This window comes from Gymnogyps californianus, chromosome 7, assembly GCF_018139145.2.
Source record: "Gymnogyps californianus isolate 813 chromosome 7, ASM1813914v2, whole genome shotgun sequence".
Taxonomy (NCBI): Eukaryota; Metazoa; Chordata; class Aves; order Accipitriformes; family Cathartidae; genus Gymnogyps; species Gymnogyps californianus.
This window is the reverse complement of record NC_059477.1, coordinates 18,458,295-18,477,735: the sequence shown is the minus strand read 5'-3', so window position 1 is coordinate 18,477,735 and position 19,441 is coordinate 18,458,295. Positions and strand designations below refer to the sequence as shown.

At 41.5% G+C, this 19,441-nt stretch overlaps 1 protein-coding gene across 1 annotated transcript in view; it reads right to left on the bottom strand.

The window, feature by feature from the left end:
* The window catches only part of PDE11A (phosphodiesterase 11A), a 137,556-nt gene extending 118,898 nt beyond the window's left edge, over positions 1-18,658 (bottom strand). The window contains exons 1-2 of the mRNA XM_050900076.1: positions 17,849-18,658; positions 801-959 (exon numbers count right to left, since the gene is read on the bottom strand). Of these exons, the coding sequence (XP_050756033.1) occupies positions 801-959; positions 17,849-18,658 (969 nt within the window). The remainder of the gene's footprint in view (positions 1-800; positions 960-17,848) is intronic.
* Positions 18,659-19,441: the final 783 nt, after the last annotated feature.

Genomic DNA, 19,441 nt, shown 5'->3' with positions numbered 1-19,441 from the left:
GATTTTCAAGTATCAAAAGTGATTCAGAAGCAAACTAATGCTATAGATGCTGTTCTGTTCCTCCCCAGCTTGCTGCCCTCTACCATTCTCTTCCCCAGTCATCTTTTGGCTTCAACATACATTTTCCCTCCATGCTCAGCTGCATGCATCTGCCTTCAGCAGCACCATTTCCTGTTTTCCCCACTTTCTTTAATTCAGGTTCCTTCCTTGTGGCTCCCTCTGTTCTCCTGCCTTTTGAGCTCACTTTACTCTCTAAATTTTGCTTCATATGCACACCTAGTGTCCCCTTCCTGCCCTCTTGTTCTTTCATGGATATTTGCAAGTCTCCTATATTTTAGAATAGCATAAAGTTGTATATGCATAATCTCCTCTAAAACAAAACTTCTTTTGCATATGCTACAGGCATTTATCCCATGGAGAGCACTAAGAGAAGGTGGTGATTTTTAAAGTCAGCAAGCTTAGGAGTGTCTCTGTGACAGTTTTCCCCCATGAACTTATTCTTACAGGTAAGTTTTAAAAAATAAAAAAAGTCTTCCTATTAAGATCTACTACATGAAAAAAGTCTACATAAGATTTAGAGACCATAAGTTGGTTTCAGCCACAAGATCTCCCACATTTACAGAACAGATACATATTTTATGTTGATAACAACAAAAATGTACATTTTATGTTAAGCATTTCTAAAAAAACATCATTAACACAAGTGCTGTGCCATTTACTTATTGGATTAAGTATCTTTAGAAGAGTCTACTCAGTTACAAAAGAAATTTAAAAAAATACAAAAGTAAAGGTAATCTTACTTTTTCATCATCATCAGAAAAAGGGGCACCTCCAGGAGTCTTATTTATTGCTTGGGCAACACCAATAATCTCTCCATCACTGTTTCTTATGGGCATGCACAAGAGTGACTTTGTCTTGTATCCAGTCAGTTTGTCAATCTCATCATTAAAGCGGCGATCCTTCAAAAGAAAATAAGGAAGCATTAACATGCACATCATACATCTAAGCTTTCTTCAGGCAGTACTTTATTTTCTCAATGTCTTATATAATATTTTCAGTAGCGTTATATTGTTGCTGCTGTTATTACCCCATTCTTTATTAGCCGTTTTTCCTCAGTTAAGATACCAAGAAAAATAGTTCTCAAAGGATCAGTACAAGGTTTACCATTGCATAATTGTATTCACTAAAGTCCCATGTTTACACTGCAATTAGAAGAACAACCTACCTAAAGGATCACTACCAAAGTGGCTACCAGGAGAATGTGGAAAATGAAGGCAAATTAAACATATGAGGAACAGAAATATGAGAAATATTCTCATAAGATAATAAATAAGAGAAAAATGTGATCGAGCAACTGCATAACGCACTTTGGGCCTTGACAAAGCACAAGCTCCTTACATCCACAGCTCAGCACCATAACTGTGCCTTCTTTGATGGCTCTGGGGCAATCTGTAAGCAGAGGGTCCTCCATAGCTCCATGACAGCAACATAGGCCTTGGCACTGGCCATAGATGGTCAGAGCCACCTTGCCCATCGTTTTCACAGGTTTCAACACAGATAAGGAAACTATCAGTGGCTAAAGCTGTAGTCTGGTTCCTGGCCACCACATGTTTACAGGCAGTTTTCAGTTTCTTCAGTCTTAACTGATACTGCTTGCTTTGCTACCTCTCTATATTGCTGCCACTAAACGCTCCTACTAATGAGCTGTGGGTAACCACATGGCCCTTGCAGGCACTGGTGAGGGCCCTGAGCTCCTCTGTGCACACACCACAGCTCCTCCAAGGCGCACACTAATGAAAGAGCTGTTTGTTGGGGTTCGTATAAAGGATATCAAGCTGCAAGGAGTGCTGTGCCACCTTAATTGAGAATGCAGAGGAGGAGAATGAGCCACACAGATCTGGCACGAGTGGAGCAAGGGTGTCCATTAGCTGCACACAGCATAGACAGTTGCAGAATTAGGACTTTAATGTAAAATAGAGAGCATACCAGCATGACATTTATCTTAAGTCTTTATCTGTTTTTCAGAAGTTTATGCCAGTTCAATCTGATCAGTGATAAAGGTGTGCTTACGTACAAGTTGCTCTGCTGATCTGTACTTACTCTTCACTGCCTGGTGTCTGCACCAGAGAGCTTCTGAATTTTCTTGTGCATCATAAGTTTAGGTTATACCACCTTATAACTAGTACATGAGAAATACCAGGAAGAATCAATTTCAGACAGAAACACTATAGGAAGTTGCGATGCTTTAAATTTGTGTTTGTCAAGTTACTGTACTCACACTCCATAAACTATGAAACAATGAAAGATTTCATGGAGACTGTCTTACAATACTAACATCCGACTAAATCATTGTGGAGCAGGCTGAAAATGTATGGGCAAACATCTGGGTAGTCTAGAAGTTCCTAATATGTAGTATATATCAACTAGAGTATTTTTTCATTAATCTGTAGTGCTCTAAGAGGCAAATTTAACAACACAACTCATTAGTATTAACAGAACAGAGCAATTGAATCTCCACAATAAACATTTACCCTTAAGCTTTACATGGCAAGTAGCAATCATTTATTCAAGAATTTTGCAAGTACAATTTTTTGTAGTTTTGTTTATTTTCAAATTTTGCTGGCCAAGAATTGTATCTAATATCATCATCAACAAGTTTTTTTTTATTGTTGTTACACAGAATTTTTTTAGGCATGATTATTTCATATGCTTTTGTATTCACTTGCATTTAGTTTTTTTGAACAATGTTAATGCATAATTAACTATGAAGATTTTTATCTATTTTAATTAATGCTTATATAAATTGTCTAAATCATGATTAATAAGCTTGCAGTGTAATCCTATTGATCATAAAGCATGCACTTTCTCAAAAAAAAAATACAGAACACATTGTGAGCGTAAGACCCCTCTTACAATAGAATGACAGAAATCAATCTCTGACAACCAAATAAAAATGTTTATAACATTAGTATCTTTACTCTTCAACATGATATAACAAGATGCTCTTTGAAGTAACAGCAGCAAGTATTTTGTTATTTTAAATTTTTTCTAAGGCAATGAATGTGCCTAAGGTTACACATGTTTGAGGGATGTACATAAGAAATAAATGCTTGCATCACATTCAAAGACGACTTCACTTTTCAACACAAAATCCAAACCTTTTATTAAAACTAGAATTGCTTCATACTTCTTGTTGTCATTCCTATTCTATGTGGGGTCACAGTGCTGCACATACAGCATATTTCTATCCCCAAAGCTATTCAGGTACTACAGTCTTAGTAGTAATACTGCTAATCCCAATGCATAAAAAAAATTGACTTAAATTGCATTTAGACAGTTCTTACTTCAGATTTGAAATGCAGTTTAGGGGCAACTGACATAACACATTTTACACTATTGTAAATACATTGCAATACATTGTAAAAGATGATAAACTACCATCTTCAAGAAAATTAGTGCAAAAAGTACACATAGGGTGACAGTATTACATCTTGAGATCAAATTAAATTTGTTCACTGTTTAAAAAAATACTGCCATCACTTTATAGAACACACCTACTGAGTGACACCCAGCAAAGACTAATGTCTAGTGTAACGTGATCATACATGCACATTTATGCTAGGCCATGCTGCCACTTCACATCCATATTCTGTAGATCCTCACAATTTCTCTGTCAAGTAGATGGAGACTCTTTTTGGCCCCACTTCTGTCTGTTGCACTTTAAATGTAGTACATTAAACAAGACTGGTTATGTGGGCTAGTATTCCAATGGGGTACAAACGCTTTTTCAAAGAAATACAATAAAACCTCAGCTCTTTCTGGAAAACTAAGTACAGGAATGTCCCTATTTGAAAAAAGCTCCCCCTCATGCCAATATATTTCTCAGCATATAGCTTGGCTAAAAACATGACTCAGAGTATATTATTTGGATTTGCAGTTTGTTTAACCTTCCTCTGCAGGACACACACAGCTGGTTACCTCTGGAGAAAGATTACTGTATATACAAACAGAAGCGTTCAAAAGATGTATTAAATACCTTTTCATACAACTTTCCAAGCTTCCCAGAATGGTAAGAGGAGCTTATAGTACTTTTGATCATTAAACAGTCTGAAGTTTTTCTTAAATACATTAACATTTGTAGTAAGCAAACAGCTGAGAGCAAAATTCAACTCTTAGCAGAAAATTACTTTCAATATAGATTGACAAAAACTAAAGGGAACTGAACTAAATATGGGTCATTTGTTTACATGGCAGTGTGCAGAAATCCATTCTCTGGAAGAGTATAACTCGAAGTGCAGATCACAAAGTGACTCAAAGGAGGCTGCAAAGTTCAGAAGTAGTGCTAACAGCATCTTTGTTCATCTTGATAGAGAATAGTCTTCAACAGCTCTTCTATCAGCCAGGGAGGGAATTACTGCTATTTACTGGCAGCAGCTCCGTTCCTCCAGGGTGAAGTTAGCATTTATGCCGCAGACAAGAGTTACAGCCAGTTCTGACTCCCCTAACATGAGGGAACTGAGCTGTTCTACAAAAATAAGCACAAGTTTTGTTTTCAAAAGTTTAGACAATATTGGCTGTGAAATAATGTCCATATTTGCCTCAGGTGATGAACACAATCCATACAGTCCTTAATCTAAGATAAGATTTGATTGTGATGAGGAAGAGATAATTCATTAAATCTTTACTGATGCTAAAAGTTGACAGATTTTTTTTCCTGGCAATTTTATTTCTATTTTCCTGTTGTGAATTGCAGATGCTATAGAAATAGACTGTTCTAGTTACCTCAAGAGACATGATTTAGAAATGCTCTACACTCGCTCATCATAAAGATTAACACATACATTTGGCTATTTTATTACTTGTTGCAAGTTTTCATACCTTTCAACCACAAGGAATTAATACCAACTGTGGTATTCATATACAGTTTTTAGTGCTTTTCTGCCACAGAACATCAAGCTCTTAGTTCTTTTTTTTTATTACACTATTTTCTTTCGTTCCATTTTAATTCTATAACTTCATTAAGAGTTGTTCTTCTTTCTTAGACCTATTTCTGCCTCTGGAGTGTATTAAACAGTCTTTGCTTCCATAAAGACCGGATTACTAATATGCAGTCTTTGATAAGGCTTTGATGAGATTCCCTTGAATTATTTGTGCCTAACAACTTCCTTAGGAGAACCAGAACCCCCATGATGAATGGTTTTTAATAATGGTGTCAAGGACCCAGACCTGCCTGATCTTGTGATCTTTCCACATGCTTCTAAACACTTTTATATCAGCTTCGATAGAAGCTCAACTGTTCTGCACTGTAGAGAATCCTGCCTAGAAAGAGATGGTGGTTCTACAACAGAAGTGAAATGCAGTGCAATTATCACACAGTAGGCTTCACCAATGAATAAATTAAACATTATTTCTTCAACTACTTCTTGGTGGTGTCTGAACTACTATTTAGAATTAGCTATTGTTGCTGAAATATTGATAATATCCTTTGTGTTACTGAGGAGACAGTCCCTGCTCCACTAGTTCTGTTCAAAGCAAAACAGAGTACATGGGGAAACACTGAAATGACAACATGCCTTGACCAGTAATATCGTTGTTGTTGATTTACATCTTGTGGGCCCTATAAAAGAAGTAAACCTTCAAGGGAGAGTTTAACTGAAAAAGGACAGTTGTTGGACAGACCAAAAGTGAGTTGCAATTCATTTATCTGAATACACTCAATTAAAGGAGATACATTGTTGTAAGACAAAACAGAGGTCTGGGATAAAAATTAGGAAGATGTATTCATGTTTATCTGAAAGTTTCTTTTGTTTAGGTAACAAGGTTCATTGTAGTGGGTATTTTAATCCAATTGTAATTTACAATCCTGTGGCATAAGTAGTCATTGCCTTTTCAACGGGCCTCAAGATTAATACACAGGGTGCTGTTTGACATGCAGTGGATGGTGGCACACAGGACAGGGGCTTGCGAACCTGTCTGCATTGGATATATACAGTACAGCTGCCAGTGCTAGGAACAGATTTAACGATGAGCGATCAATCCTGTGTTCCTGAATGGATGCTATGGAGAAACAGAGACACAGGAGGGATCAGCAATCTGGAAAGTGTTTTTTAAAGTACAACTCATTCCTGCTACATTGCTTCTCCTTTCAAGTGGATTTTGGAAGTTTCCTGTTTGTATCTCTTGCTGGGACCCCTACACTAGGAGAAAGGAAGCACGGGATCCTGGAGCAATCAGCCAGCCTTAGTCCCAGAAGCATGTCGTTCAGAGATGCAACATGTTTTGGTCTTCCTGCCATCTGGTATCTGTTTATCCACTTACACTAGAGAACTGGACTACCTTTTGCAGAAGGGTATCGCATCTCTGGAGCAGAGACTAAAGGTACAGTAAGCACAGTACAGGGAAGTTAATGCATTTAATTGGAAAAAGCAGACATTTTTGAGGAAAACCTCAAAAAGAACTTGATAAAATTGAAAGTCATTAAGATGTGAAGTGAAACTCTATCCCTAACCTTTTGTGGAAAAGCAGGCAGGAATTTTATTTTGGTGACATTTTGGAAAGAGACGAGGAAAGATACATCAGTGAACAAAATAAAATACTGTTTCTGGCAACATTAATATTGTTGAACCATACAATATACACATAAGAAAACTGAATGACTGGATGACCTGCATTATGTCCCAAACCTCTTTTATCCCCCCACCCCGCTTCTTCCATCACTTATTGTCATAACAGGATGTCCATGGCAGGATCTAACAGAGAGGTTTTACTGGGTTTAACAGCATCAACAAAAACCTCAATGCCCAAGTGTGAACTGTGATGGCTGAGAAGCTTGTACAAAATTTACATCTACCTCTCCTCACAGGGTAGTAACCTTGAGCAAGGAGGCCTGTTTAACAGCCGAAAACAAAGCTGCTAAATCAGAGAGAAGCCCTCTGTCAGACTGCAAACATTGAGATACAAACTATATTATCCCACATGTTAGAACAGCCTGCAGCACAACAGGGTCCTCATCTGCACTGGGCTCCCAGGTAGTAAAGAGAGTATCAATGTCAACAATACCAATACAGCACTTGCTTTTAAGTTTCTTTTACAATCAAGACTTATATTCAGAAATTAGGGACAGACCAGATACAAGATACACTTTTGATAGAGAGACTTCACCGTAATTGTACTGGCAGTATCTTCATGCAAGAACACTCAAGAATTACAACTAAAGTCTTCCACTGACTGTTTAAAACATTACTAAAACCAAACATAGTTGGTTTTACTGCTTTGGTTCTATATAATGAGATTTCTAGATACCAGAGACATTCAAAATGTGAAGACTGAGGCACTTTTAACTGGAATTTCAGAACTGCCAACAAGGAATAGTTATTTTGTAGGATAAACCTTATCCTTGTCTCAAGTTATTTATTGATTGTAAATTCTTCTTTGGGGAAATATTACCCTGTAAAATGTGATATTCAATCAAGTAAAGACACAGAAGAGAGCAGGCTTGATTCATCAATCCACATGCTGGTATTTCAGCTGCCTGCACAGTGACACTGCAGTCCCAATTCTTTTTGGACATATTTAAAGATTGTCAATAAATGAGACCAGACAAACATCTTCATGTTTTTATTCTGTACAAGACCAGATTAAGGTACAGACAGGGGTTTTCCCAGGGTTCTGGAATCATATGATGTTATCAGAATCTCAACTTCCATTTAAAAAAATATTAATTTTCTAGTTCCCGTAACTGTAAAGATAACATTAAAAGTGTGATCTGAAAGTAATCAAGAACATGGGGATCAGAAACGCTAGAACCTGGAACAGCAGTTGTGAGCAGCATCAGTTCTTACCAGTGAGCTGGTATATTCAAATTCACTTTTCTAGATCCCCTACCTTCATCATATCAGATGAAAACTCAAAATATTGACCATGCTTACAAGCTCTGATCCTGTAATACACTCATTATCTTGATGTACCTGAGGCTTCAGGCAATTTGAATCAGGAACTAAGCAAATAATGCCTATCTCCTGTATGTCAAGTCCTCTGGATTGACTTCTATTAATAAAATTAGTCTGTAAATCTGACTGAGAGCTATACAGATATTGGGCAAGGACTGAAAAAAGTCAAATCAGCTGTATTATTGATAGAAGTGGCAAACAAGAAAAATCCATTAGAGCCCAATCCTCTTTGATATCAACAGCAAATTGACTATGGATGTGAGGTCACTAAATAACAATCATTGATCATGATTAAACCTGAACAGTTACACTTAGAGGAGGCCTACAAAAAATAATCCATGCTGACCAGGAAAAAAAAGAGGTAAAAACTCATTAAAAATTCACTATTTCTATCATTTACTAAAAGAATCTACACATTTCCAACCAAAAAAAAAATCTCTTCTCAAAAAATCCTAAGGACATGCAGTATTCCACAGAAGGCCATAGAAAGTCTTGGAAACTCTCATGAAACAGTCAAAACAAGTATTTTGTTATTGTTTTATCTTACTTAAATCTACATTTCTTTTCTCAAGACATTTGAAGTAATAGAATAGGTTATGTTAGAAATGAAAACAGTTTTAACTTTTGAGCATCACCAACCGCACTTCAGTGTTGCTTTTCAGTTTAAGTAGGTGGTTCACACATTGTTAGTAAGGGTACAGGTTTTGTTGGTTTAGTTTTTTTTTTTAAACATAGGATAGCTCTTTGAACTTTGAAAGAAAATATGTCCTTTTATACCCTTATCAAAGCTAGTACAATTTATGTATTACTAGCATGATTTCGAATATAAAAAGTATAATCCTAAACCAAGTTAGCTAAGAGTCAAATAATGTAATGGAGGATGAAACTTGCCTGAATACATTTCCAGGAATAAAGTCTTCATCACAGAGACACTGTTTTCCTTCTCCAAAGGCTAAGGAGAAAGTGTTTAATCTAGTGAAATGGACTAAATGACTTGGCCAAAGCTGACAGCTACAAGCAAAAGCCATTTCTGATTTTTTTTTTTTATGATTTGAAAATACTTTTTAAAAATCACACAGAACAGAAGAACACAAGAGGTGCTCAATTAACAGGCCTGGCCTACCATATTTTACAGTTCACTGCATAGGTTTTTTTATTCCTTAGGAAGGGCTCAAGAAAAAAAACCAAGAAACTTGCAGCAAAATTTCTTTGAATATACTGTATTTAAATTACTAATTGAGTTAGCTAAGTGGTATCAAAAACAGGTAATGAGTAGTATGTTTGACAGCATTGTTAACCTGAGTATTACTGTACTACCAAGCTGCATGGGATAAACAAATTTGATTTAATGTACTTTTGATTGACTTTATAGGAAGCCATCCTGCAGGAGCCTCTACATTTACAGAAGAAATTGAAGTTGGAAGAGACCCATTCGATTTCTTAATCATGCTTCCTATGATTATGTAATACATAAACTTTTACAGAAAACAAAAAGAGCAATCCAAAAGACAGCAAGTTATCTAGATTCAAAGCATAACATTAAAAAAGCTAAATACAAATAGAAAAATGAAGGCATCCAGTCTGTTCTAGATACTCTTCTCTAAAAGTGACATATGGTATAAATTACATTGTGCATAAACAGGAAACAGAAACCACTACAGCAGATATGGGGAAAACCTTGTAGAGAAGAAACTCACACACAAAAAACAGTAATAAAGCAATCTCTGAAGAGACTTCCACATAAGGATTGCTGCAGCTATTCCTGTCATCTCCCCCAAAATCCCTAAAGCCCCGGAGACAAAGGCAGCAGGAGAACAAACTAGTACCATTCACCAGCATCTCAAACCTAATTCTCCCAAGTAAATAAGCACACAGTCCAGTTATATTGTGACTATTTATATAGCAACAGCAATATTTCTTATAAGATAAAATGAATAAAACAGGTAAGTGCACAAAACAGCTCAGCCAACTCTATTCCTTCACTCCCAAAACAATTCTTAAAGTAGGGAACATCAACCCTCAAAAGTTCTTAATTTCCAGATTTAAAACTAAATAAGTCCATATATAGTTTGAACTAAAAAATAGCTTGCTTTGAAAAAAAACACCAAAAAATGCATTCATTTGCAATGATGCAATACTAAAGTTTTTTTTTTAAGTGTCAGTAGTTTGGAGTTTTCTGTTTAGTTTGATTGGTGGGAGTGTGTTATATCATTTATGTCCTTTTCTGAGCACTATTTATTAGTTAGACAATGGACATAATTAACAATGCATATTGTCTACTTATGACTAGCACAAAATTAATGGCAAAAAAGAGTATAGGTAATCTTTCTTAGACAGGAGTAAATAACTTTATAAGCACTAGTAAGTTTGCAGACATGAATGCCAAGCTAATAAGAATAATTACATTTCATGCTTCATAGTCCGAGGGGGTCAACAGCAGGGATCAAAAAAAGATTCCTCTGTAGGACATTACCCAGATCCATCACATAAGGTTTGTGTTTTCTTTCTTCAAAATAAACTCCTCTTAGATCACCAATAGCACAACAGTAAATCAAGTTGTGGTCTTATGTATGGCAGCTTCTGTGCACTTCTGCTCTGCTTGTATCATTATTAAAGAAGAAATGTTTACAAAGATTTTTTCCTCTAATTTTAAATATTTAGAGATCACACTGACTACCATTTGCTCCTTTGCAGTGGCTCTCTGTGCCCTTCTGTATTGGACCTGACTGACACCCTGCTGGGAACCAACTGCAACCACATCCATGTTCCCATCTTGTTCCAACCTCACTTCGAGCCAGGTCCTAGTGCTGATCTCCTAAATATTCATGATTATTTATATAAAATATATACACACACAGGGTGACTTTAAAAAGCTGATACTTCTCTAAGCAAAGAAACCAACAAGACTCCTCAGTGTTTCAACAGAAGTCTGTGTGTGCATTTAAGCCTAGCACCTGCAGGTGATTACTCAGGTGAGCAACACATGGCTTCAAGTGTTACAGAAGCAGTATAATAAGATTCTTGAATAATAAATTGAAAATATCTTATTGTGACAAAGCAGTAGTGTTATTAACTAAGCCACACTTATTTTTAAATGTGCACTGTAGAGACATTAAGCTCAGACTGCACACAGTTGCTGTTACCCTGTTAACACGCAACTGCTAAGCCATTAGCTCAAGTTGTTTATATTTCATACTTTGTCAATAGGGTTGTTTTAGAAAAGTAAAACAAATTAACTTGCATAATGATGTATATATACTTGTTTGTTAACTTTGTTACTCTATAGAAAAACTACTCTACAGCATACAACTGTAAATAATCAAAATGAAATATCCATTTGTTTTGAAAAATTGAAAACCAATCAAACAGGACAGCAAAATCATTCACCAAGCAAAACTACAGCTTTACTCAGTCTTGTGCTAGTAACAGGATTTCAGCTAAAATTTGAAGGGCCTAATCCTGCAATTCTTTCTCACAGTCACTGACCTGCTCTAATCAAATACATGTATTTCCTTCTCACCAGAAAGTTACAGGCCACAGAGGCACCAGTTTCACACCTGTTCCACAAAGTTTTACAAGTGCCTGAGGGGAAAAAACCTGAAAACATCTGTCTTCTTCAGACAAATGGACTAGCTGAACAATAAACCAGTTAAAGTCTGTCAGCTTAACAAAAGATAGTCTTACGGGAGCAGGAAAGCTAGCCCAGCTCTCCAAAAGGCTTTTCCTGCTTAAGCTCTACATGACCAACAGCCCAGGGGCCTGCTGCAGGAGAGAGAGATAGGGAGCCAGGCCTTACAGCTGCTCCTTTTGAGAAGCCAAAGGTACCAGGGTACTGAGTACTTGCTCTGTAGGGCAACTGAGCAAGTGAGCCAGCTAGATTTCTTTTTTTTTAATTAAAAAAAACCCCCAAATTACTAACCTGTTAATGCCCTGAAGTCCTCCATGCCCGTGTTTGCCTGAGAGCCTGTACCCACCCTGAGTACCCCCTCACACCAGCACTGACACGAGACAGCACAATGTCCTTCAGCACTGATTTTAAGTGTGCGAGCCCCACAAAATTGCTGATAATTACCCAACAGCCCCAGTGGGAAGTAGAGAAAACTCATTACACATGAGTGTGGGCAAACTCCCTCCCCCCACCCCTTTGCCACCCCGCTGCTCCTGGTGCAGGGACTTGTGGCAAACGAGCCCCACCTGAGCACCCTGCACCCAGCCACCACCAGCCCGCCTGCTGCTCGTTTCAAACCGATGAGGCAGCCACTGCAGGCACACCTGGGGCAGCAAGCAGGTGGTGTGCATCCATGGAGTAAGGGCCGGGCAGCCCCGGAGGACATGTCACTGCCCACTGCCTGCCTGGCTGGTGAGGTAACCTCGCCCGCCCCACACAAGTAGGGAGAGGAAGGTCTGTTCCCTTGCAATAACTGAGGGCTGTCACCAGTAGCATACGCTGCATTGTGCAGCCCTGTCTGTCCTGGTGATCCACCTGAGCAGCAGCATGGAGACGTAAAACTGTATCTGAGCCCTTGGGTGGCTTTGGACACGTGCCCTTCTACACATCCCTGGCGTCTACCAGGAGCTCAAGCCCCCGGCGGACATCTCCAAGGTGAGAGCGGTGGTGGTGTGACCCAGGAAGGCCTTAGGACATTTTACACGTCAGTCAGAAACTGTTCCCTGAGAAGACGACTTACGGAGCGAGGGAGGTGACAGGAGGTGAGGAGACCTCAGGGCTGCGCCAAGGGCTCTCTGCTGTGGAGATGCAGAAGGGTGCTGCCTTCTGCGGGGAGATCCCTCTCTCTGGGAGATCCCAGCGCCACTATGACACGAAGGACGTGTTCGCCTCCGCTGGGCTGCAGATTCGGGGATAAATACAACATCCCTTCACCAATCTACTGACTTGTACTTACAATTTCAAGTTTTCCTAAATTTTGCGTGATGGGCTGGAGTGTCCTTTTGTGGAAACACTAGAGCAGTTTAGTTCTTTACTGTTGCAATTATCTCCTGCATTCCCCGTGGTACTTCCTAGTCATGTTTAATGCACAGCAAAAATTGTTTTAACTCATATTTCTGTATTATATGGATTTTTCAAAAATTTTTTATTCTGCTTGCCAGGTTTCATGCTCTCTGCTTTCTAAAGAGCAACCTCTGTCCTTGTTAAGGGTCAGCACTGAAATGAATACAGCCGTTGTTGGTGCCTGCTGCTCAAGTGCTGCTGAATAAGAGTGCCTAAGTGCTTCCCATTTGCACAACTGAACCTCCCAGGACCCAGGGTTTTAATGCTTTAACTGCTCTTTAAAATTGAAAGGGACACACTGTTAATATTGATGATAACAAACAGCTACCCTGTGTAGTGAAACATGGCTCCCGCTTGTTCGCGTCCTTCTACACCACCAGCCCGTCCCACGCAGGCGCTCCCAAGCTGAAAGGCTTGCACCCGTGAGCAGTAACTTTGTAATGCCGTCCTGGCACAGCAGGAGACAATGAATGCTCAGAGCTCACCCGGAGGGCCTGAAAAAGACAACGTCGATGCCTGTACCTAGGTGTTCAAGGATGTTTAAAATTTACTGTAAAGGGTTGTGTGTGCATTAGCTGCATTACACTTGGCCTAAGCTTGAAAGAGATAACAGGAGAGTCCAGAACAGAGAGCTCAATTTGTCTCGTTTTGCTTGATTTTAGTTCCAGTAATGTGGTTAAATGTTCTTGTTAAAGACTTGAGCTGTATTGAAAAATAATTTCTGATCATCTTTCATGGCACTTTCTCCAACTTACAAAACCCCATGCCTTAGCATGACTCCATTTAATATTTCTCCTCTCTTTGCTCCCCACTTCATTAAAACATCCATCTGCTAAGCCATTTTTTTTTCTGTCTTTTAAAGCTACTTTTTAAATTCCAAATTTATTCCGCTGACATTGGTAAATGGCAGAAAATATTTTTCACCACTTTCTGATGTATGCTTACTATTCTAAAGAGTAAGATTTTTTTTCCACTAGTTAGAAGGACTTGGGATGCTATTAAATTATCTCCCAACTTTTGCACAGCTAAAGGTATAACAATAACCAAACATTACTTGTGATTTAAATTTTTTATTATTTAAATACTGCTCTAAAAGATGGAACAAAATTTAAATGATCAGTAATTTCAGCTGAACTTCATAGAAGACCTGTGAGAAGAAGGGATGACATGAAAAAAATCCATAGCTTTAAACAGGAAAAAAACTTAAATTTTTAAACAACTCATAAAAACTGCAGATAAAGGTTTAATGGCCTCTCTGCCTGCATACTTACAATATGTTTAATAGTCTTCATATATGACTGCAAAAGCTACATCTATGCTTTGTTAAAAGGTGCCTCAATGGACATTTAGGTCCCAAATTTCCTTGCCACTATGATGGGATTCTTCCAACACGTGTGCTCAAGACATAGTGCATTATTCACATAAGGAGTCAGAAATGCTTCCCAAAATTAACACAGGGGAAGACCCAAGGCCTTATTTTAAAACTTAAACTGACTAGGAGCTTGATTTACAAGCCAACTGGATTACTTCCAGGAGAAAGAGTTTTAGACTGGCTATGAAATGCAAAGAAAGTATCCAATTCCTTTCCTGTTCTCAAATGCTCTGTAGTGCTAACTCTTACAGATTGGATCATATATTTTACAAACTGTTATAAACTCACTTTCATCACATGACTTTGCAATGTAATAAATAAAGCTTTTAACGCCATGAATGAAATTGTGCAGCTTTTGAATCAGTCATATAACACTCACCTAAACCTTTCCATAAACTAAGTATTTGTCAAATTCTCTGATGCTGTGAACCTCCAAAAAGTTTGTTCAGTCACTGCTGAACTTCATAAATCAAATTACTGTGGCATGTTATATAGTTATTGTTTAGTATTAAAAGAAGTGATTATTATACAGTCCTCAATACATAATATTAATTCCAAACTTTGTATCTAAGTATGCTTATTGAATTAAGGAAGACTGTTTACATAAGCAGGTTTTGAAAGTCAGACTCAACAACAGTAATAATCACCTGGATCATGGAAAAGCCTATTCTTTGATTTCATTTTTTTAGTATTTTTTCCCTTTAGGAAAACAAATGTGTAATTGAAATCTTACGCTATCTCTGACAATGACACTGCAAGTCATTTACAAATATTTCCTAAACCAATCAGTCTGTGTACGGGCACAGAGGAATGCCCACATGAAGCACACTACAAGACATGACAGGATTTAAATGTAGCGTTGATCGCGCTGAAGTCCCATTAACGTCAGTAGTAGCTGATGATACAAGCAGGCAACCCAATTTGTACTTGATGGTAGAATTCCAACTGGTATTTGATCAGGCTCTGAGAAAATAAAGATGGTTGGATGATAATAAAACCAATTTCCCAATACTGTAAACTAGCTAACTGATGATATGGAAGTATCTTTACCTCTTTTTAAATAAGCTTGTTAATTTAAAAAACAAGCAAAAAAACTTTAAATTAATCTAGAGGTGTTCCTCTGACCTAATATAAGGCCTTTTCTTACCAAATGGGTAGCATCAAGATAGATACTCTCTTCAATAGACAAAATGGTGCTGTGCTGTCACCCCTTTTTCTCTGACTCCATCTGTCAGCCTGACAAAGTTTCCTGGTGGTGCCTTTTTTTACCTGACGGTTGATTAAACACTTCCATCATCAGTGGCAACGCTGACAAAAATCATATCATCGTATTTATTAATTTTTAAAGTGCTGTATTGTGAACACTACAATGATCTGAAATGGAACAGCTGTCACTTCTTTACACACACGTACCTGGGCTTCCATAGGGCTCTTTATCCTATTAAATTAGAAAGGTCTCCTTTTAATGATGCACAATGGATATATACGTGCCACGTAAGAGAAGATAAACTGTACTAACTCAGAAACATAACAGAAAGCAGATCCCCCATTTTATTATCAAGCAAAACTTTCATTAAAGTTGCAAGGTCTAAAGTTTCTTTTGCACTAGAGTTAATCAGAAGTAACTCCACTGAAAGCAGGGAAGTTGCAACTGATATAATTACAGGATGAACTTGGCTTAGAACTGTCCCTTCTACTGCAACTAATGTACTTACGGCTTAAATATACAATGAATTGTATTATTTATAATATTTTAATCGATTTTGAATAGGAGCCAGACAAAAGCATAATATAAATAGTACCGGGAATGGCATCTGGATGGATTGTTTTTCATTTTTCGCTGTGAATGAAACAGACAATAAACTGTTTAAAGTAGCTGGGCTTTTTCACAGGGAAGTGAACACAAAGTGAACAAACACTGAAGAAAAAATAATACAGTCCCCCAGGACTAGAAAACACTCTGCCTTTCCAGTGGCGTTCTCACCTCCAAAAAAAGGTGGCTGGACCTATCCAGAGTTAAAAGGAGAGATCGAGCTCTTTCCCAGCCAAACTCAGATATCCTTTATCTGTTTAGCCACTTGAGACTATGAGAACACCTTCTGCTTGACCCCCAACAGCAGATATTTTGGGAAGAATACAGTTTTAGAAGTGAAAGTCATAAAAAAAATCAGATGGTAACATAAAGTGTATAATGGAGAAAAGGAAAAATAAAGGAAGAAAGCAAACTTAGATTTCTTCAAAGGTGATCCAACACTCAATCATTTTAGTCTGAATATTACAGCATTTTTACCAAGCTATGCTCATTCCCTTTGAACTCTGTGGGTTGGGAACCTCTGTCAGTCTGGATCTGTGAGGTGCTTAGTATTTTTCACTGCTTGACAAATAAATAAATATTCAGCCCAAAATACCTTTACCCTGGCTCTTCTGTATTTCAAACAAATATAACCCAATCTTATTTTTCAAGTTTCTTCCTTGTATGGTTTGCTATAAAGCATCACCAGTTTTTTAATGTTTATTATTTTTTGTATTACAGTAGAGCAAAATTAGACATTGCGCAATCATTATTACTAAAATTCTTAAAGACATACATCTCCCACTTTTCTAAAGCTTTCCGAGATCCTAATTGAGAAAATCTGTTGCTCTGTGGCTCTTAATTTTCTCAAGGACCTCAAATTGCTGCTAGTGTCTCACACTAATAAACACTAGAAATAGCCGCTAGGACTGAGAGGGGTAAATTTCAAGCTAGTAAACTGAATGCACTGTTTTGCATTAATGCACGCAGGCGAAAGCGTGTCTGTCCCTGCTGAAGTCAAAGGGAATTTTTGCCTCGAAGCCAGGACTACATTTTCACAATTCACACTGAAGCCTCTATAAAAGTAAAAGGTGTGGAAAGTCCTTGTAGGAGAATAACAGGACTGGTTATATCACTCCTAGGAATAGGTTTGAAAACACATGCCATGTGGGCTGAGTGGGCATATGCAAAGGTGAAAATATATGCTCTTTTGAAAGCAATGAGATTATTTCAGCAGCGGGCAGGCAGGGAACACTAAGCGAGACAGAGATTTAAGAATATTATCATTGGGACTCTCAGGAGCATTTTTTTAAACTTTTCTTCAGCCGATTCCAAAACACGTTTTGAAAACGCATGAAGCCGCCTACCGCTCCTGCGACATCCAGAACCACCGCTGTATCGATTTTATGGCCACTTGAGCCCCGTCGCCCACCCAGGAGAGGCTTTCCCTCCCGCCTTCACGGGAGTCCCCTCCCGCCCCGTCAACAGTTGCCCCGAGCATACCCGCGGCCGCTACGCGCAACCCCCGGCGCCCCGACGGTGGCACCGCCGCCGCCCCGGCGGGGACGCCCCGGGGGGAGGCAGGGCGGCGGGGAGGGGGGCCCCGGAGGGAGGCAGGGCCGGGCGGCGGCGCGGTTCTCGGCCGGCGCCTCCGCCGCCGCGGGCCGGGGGGGGCCGGGGGGAGCCGGGGGCAGGGGAGCGCCGGGAGCCTGCCCGGCTCCTACCTGGTAGGCGTCGGGGATGTTGACTGTCTCTCCGTGCTCCGCCACGTAGCCGATGATGCCCTTGCCCCAGGGCACCTGCACCTCGTTGCTGTTCTCGGTGGAGCCGCAGGGCAGCAGCGGGGTGCCGGCGTGCACGTCGAAGAACTTGGAGACCAGGCTCTTCTTGCCGGCGGCGGCCCCCTCCACGAGGAAGAGGGAGCCCCGGTCGGCCTCCACCATGAGGCAGACGAAGATGAGGATCTTGTAGCTGAGGCTGGTGAGGTCCAGGTCGTTGGAGATGTCCTTGACCAGCTCCAGGAAGAACTGGCGCTCGTTGTGCTCCTTGAGGTAGCGCTTGTAGTCCAGGGCGGTGGGGGGGTACTGGGGCAGGCTGACGCGGGACTCCAGCAGGGCGCTGAGGATGTGGGCGGTGGTGGGGGGCAAGGAGCTGGCCTTCCGCAGCAGCGCCCGCCGCCGCACGCTGCTCAGCGGCTCTTGCGCCCGGGCGTGCACATGCTCGTCGTAGGTGAGGTTGACGTGGATGGCCTTGGAGCGGGCGAAGCTCTTCCGCAGCTCCTTCTGGGAGGCTCGCCGCTGCAGCCCCCCGCCGCCGGGGCCGGGGCCGGGGCCGCCGGGGCCGCCCGCGCTGCCCCAGCCGCCGCCGGGGCCGCCGCTGCTCCGCCGCTCCTCCGACGGGCCGGCGGCGGGGGCGGCAGGCGCTTTAGGGAGCGAGTTCTTCCTCTTCAGCCACTTCTCTACCAGCTCTGGGTGCCTCTCTAGGAAACTTTCCACGGCCGCCACGTCGAGGCCGGCGTCGGCGGCAGCCGCCATGGTGCCGGCGGCGGGGGCGGCTCAGGCCGCGGGGGCCCCCGCGGCGGCCATGCCCCGCCGCCGTCACGTGCTGCCGCCGCCCCGACGGCCGCCCTGGGGCGCGGGGGGGCTGCCGGCAGCCCCGGCGAGGGGCCGCTCCTGCCCCTTGCCCGGGCCCGTCCTCGGGGGCGCGCCTTCGCCTCGCCCCCTGCTTCCCCCCGCGACCTCCTTTTCCTGCCCACCAGTCTTTATTATTATTAGTAGTAGTAGTCGTATTATTCTAGGTATTTTTCTGCTCCCCGGCTCTCAGCCCTTGTCTGGTTCTGGGCCGGCTCCCCCGCTGAGCCGGGCAGGCGCTGCCGCCGCGCCTCTGGAGACGCCCCGGGTGCGCTCGGGCAAACCCCTTCTGCCAAGTGCTGTCGGCGGCTGCTGCGTAACCCAGCCGGCGGACCGCTGACGAGGGAGGGGAGGGCGGGGGGAGGACGCGTGAGCCGAGCGGGGGGGCCGGAGGGGAGGAGGGAGGGCTGGCAAGCCCCGCTGCGGGGGGAGGCACCGCCGCCCGCCTGGCGGCAGCCGCCGCGGCCGCCTCCGCGGGGGTGAGGGCGGGCGTGCGGGGCGAGGCGCGCAGGGTCCCCCGGCGGCAGGACCCCGAGCAGTGGGGAGCTGCGCTAGGGAGCTCCGCGCTGGCGGGCGCCCTCATTCAGGAGCATCGGGGGGAGTGTGCGGGGGGAGAGGGAGGGTCCTTTTGTCTGTGATGCGTGTGTGCGGGGAAGAGGCAAACCCGGCCGCGGCTCCCGCCCGCGA